At 40.4% G+C, this 3,570-nt stretch overlaps 1 protein-coding gene across 1 annotated transcript in view; it reads left to right on the top strand.

Moving 5' to 3' along the window:
- The window catches only part of cyp17a1 (cytochrome P450, family 17, subfamily A, polypeptide 1), a 19,361-nt gene extending 19,046 nt beyond the window's left edge, over positions 1-315 (top strand). Inside the window, exon 13 of the mRNA XM_070977481.1 lies at positions 137-315. Coding sequence (XP_070833582.1) covers positions 137-315 — 179 coding nt within the window. The remainder of the gene's footprint in view (positions 1-136) is intronic.
- The last annotated feature ends 3,255 nt before the right edge of the window (positions 316-3,570 follow it).

Below are 3,570 nucleotides of genomic sequence, written 5' to 3'. Positions count from 1 at the left end.
TCTCACTGTGTTGGTCTGGGTGAGGTATTATTCTATTCTTGGAATATGGTTATGATTGGACAAAGGGTTCATGGTTTTCCAGAAACAGAAAACTACAACCTGATGAATGACATGAATCTCTGCGTTCCTTCTGCAGGAGAGAAACCATTCTCGTGCCTCCAGTGCAGTCGAGCTTTTGCCGATCGATCCAACCTGCGAGCTCACCTCCAGACCCATTCTGAGGTGAAAAAGTACCAGTGCACGAGTTGCTTCAGGACCTTCTCCAGGATTTCACTGTTAGCCAAGCACCAAGAGGCAGGCTGCCCTCTGTCCTGACAGCCTGCAAACATCAACCGGCTCCAAGATACTCTATGAAGTCTCACTGTTTGCTAAATAACAGCATGGGATTATCAACAATCTCCACCTTCATCAGAAACTTTTAGGGGATAGCAACCCAATCACAGTTCTTGATGTACCCTCTCTGTAGCTGCTTTTGTCCTGATATGTAGTTACAGCATGTTTGAGGGGGTGCATTTTAGGTACAGTGTAGACTATGACATCTGGCCAAGAATCATTTGTCAAGCAAGGTCACGTTGGCCACTGAAACATACTAATTTGTTGGCCCATCACATCCAAAATGTAGTGCATCAAGGCCACAACCAATGGTGATATCAAAAGTGATAATTACATATTATGAAGACAAAACAGTATCCAGTCAACAATCAGGAGTCAGTAAACAGTACTGAGTTCATTAATACAAAATGTTTGACTTTTCCACACAATGCTGGCTGATTGGTTGTTGATGTGACCAACTCATATTAATTGTTATTATATTTTATTGATAAAGTCTATAGATAGGCTAAGGGTGATCAATTAATCTGAACAAGTTTCAACACCCATGCAACTATTAGCATTTGAATCTGAGCTCAAATGAGCGTCACAAAAATTACTTCAATTTCTGAAGGCGAGACGACTCGTCTCCTCATCACTCCAAACACTGCAGACCCACAGCAGCTGACAGAAAGAGGAGGTCAGATGATACAGAGGAATATCGGCTTTTTCTAGGGGAAGAAATGTTAATGTTACTTAGAAAAGGGAGTTATTAGTGACACCATTAAACACATCATATTTAGGGAAGTAGATTAAAAACACGCACACAAAGGGAACCGTTTACTGCATACTGCTGTTATAAGCTGAGTGCAGTTAGCTGAGAGTTAGCCTGATCAGCAGCCGTCAGTAATCAATACAAACACACATTATTTATTAGTCTGTAAACCATCAATCAAACCAATAACTAACCACAGTCAGTGAATGTCTGTCAACCTTGTAACACTGAAGCAGTTACCCAGTGTTGTCTGTGGTGGTGACAAAATGTTAAAAATATACATACAAAATATCAACTAAATTAAAGCTCCCTGCACTCTCTAGGGAAAATATTACACCAAACGTCCTTTAGGAAACATGACAAATTAACAATTCCTTATGAGTCCACAGAAACACATTACTCGAGAAACACAAGACAGAAGGCAAGTGATATGGCAGCGCCTGAGAAGCTTATTATCCATATGTGATTGGGGAGAAGGCAGCAACACTATCTGAGTCTTGTATCTTGCTTTAGCTATTATGTGTTAGTCTAACATTTGATGTTATTTTCTTTCGTGCTGAAGAGAAGTAATTGCTTTTTTATATTTTTGAATCAGCTCACGGGTTGAATCAAACAGTCTCGTGGGCCACATACGGTCCGGAGGCTGGAGGTTCCCCACCCCTAATCGAGATGAATATTATGATGGAAAATGGAATGTCCTCCAGTGACACTTGGCCCTGACCAGGCAGTGACATTAGCTGTGACTTTCAGGGTCTGTGTGGTTGTTTTCTGTCTGGACCAAAGGTACTTTGGAAACAGCAAAACAAAAAAATGAACATGCCCTCTAAATCCCAGTGTATTGGTAGAAATGTAATGAAATATTCATAGTTATGTTTCCATTAGTGTATAATCACCTGAAAATAAGACTACTTGTGTTATACCTTAGAATGAGCCCTTTATGTCTGCAGAGGGAGTGCGTCCTCTTCCATGAAGTCCTTCATGCTGCACTGCCATATTTGTACAGAATTCCAGAAAGTACAAACCAAACACTGGCTCAAAACAGGGCCTTTAGGATTTTTCATGGCCACCAAACAGGAGGGTGAGGCAGGGGGTGTTCAGTTAGTAGCAACCTGCAACCTTACCACTAGATGCCACTAAATCCTCCACACTGGACCTTTAAGATAGTACTGAATAACATCGAGATTACAATATATGTCATGAAGTTGTTTTGTTTCTGCATGAGACTGCATTTTTTCTGAAATGATCTTAAATTGACTGAGTGACTAAAACTTTAGAAGTACTGGAAAAACCCTTTGTATGCTCTGTTAAAACGCTCTTTTGTTATGTGTATTTTTCTATTACAAATGCTTGATAAAACCCAACCTTTTTATCTACGCGTTTAACTTTGTGACAACATGAGGGAACAAATGAAATGCAGTAGTAAGGTCAAAGACACGACGTCATCTTCAAAAACTCTCACAACAATTCATTTAGTGCCTCTAACAAACATTTAGAATGTAGATCATATTAAATATTTGCTAAACCTTTTTTGTGTGTGTGTGTGTGTGTGTGTGTGTGTGTGTGTGTGTGTGTGTGTGTGTGTGTGTGTGTGTGTGTGTGTGTGTGTGTGTGTGTGTGTGTGTGTGTGCTGATATTAATGCAATGGTCCAGTTAAATAGAACATATTTTTACTGACAGTGAAAGCATGGATATGTTGGAGCTGGTTATGACAGAGTGTTTGGTAGTAAAATTCCATTGCAACTTCTGACCAACAGTAACTCTTGACAGAGTGGATATGAGAGAGTGGTGTTCTCTTTCAGGCTGAGCTGGCATTCGTTTTCACCCTGAAATTACTAGCATATGATCTCATGCATTTGAAATAAAAACTATAGGAGCACAGACTTGGCCCCTCTGATGTGTACAGGTAAGGTGAGGCTGTGACACTCAGCCATAAATTCTATGTGTAAGACACACAACTAGAGCAAAAAGCTAAAAGAGGCAAAATCCGAAATGTTAAAGAGAAACTCTGATGATTCATGTGAAATCATGGACACTGGGCTACTGCTGAAGATGTAAACTTTCGAAAAAGTCTTGTCAATGTCATCAGGATTATCTCATCTTGGTATTGGACACCAGAAATGTGCAACAGAAAACCTGCTGTACAAACTGGGAGCGTGAGAAAAGCAGGAGAGCTGAGAGAAAAGACGCCATCAGTTGCATTCAGAGAAATGTAGGATCCAGTGCTTTTGGTATATTGAACCAATAAAGTCAGAATATCCCAGCCTCTGCTGCTTTGACTCTGACCATTCTGTTCTCAATCTGTCTCTCACGAGTCTCCAAACTCAGTATACCACTTCTAATACTTTCATTTCAGTGTACAGCCAACCCTTCTCACAGAGCCATCTGATTCAGTGTCAATATCAAAAATATGGTGACAAAAGCTCCTCTCACTAGATTTGCTCAGTTGTCATGGGGATGGTTCGGGTGTCATCACATGATCTAGGTAT

Source organism: Chaetodon trifascialis, chromosome 13, assembly GCF_039877785.1.
Source record: "Chaetodon trifascialis isolate fChaTrf1 chromosome 13, fChaTrf1.hap1, whole genome shotgun sequence".
NCBI classification, from domain to species: domain Eukaryota; kingdom Metazoa; phylum Chordata; class Actinopteri; order Chaetodontiformes; family Chaetodontidae; genus Chaetodon; species Chaetodon trifascialis.
This window is presented reverse-complemented; position numbering and strand designations above follow the sequence as displayed.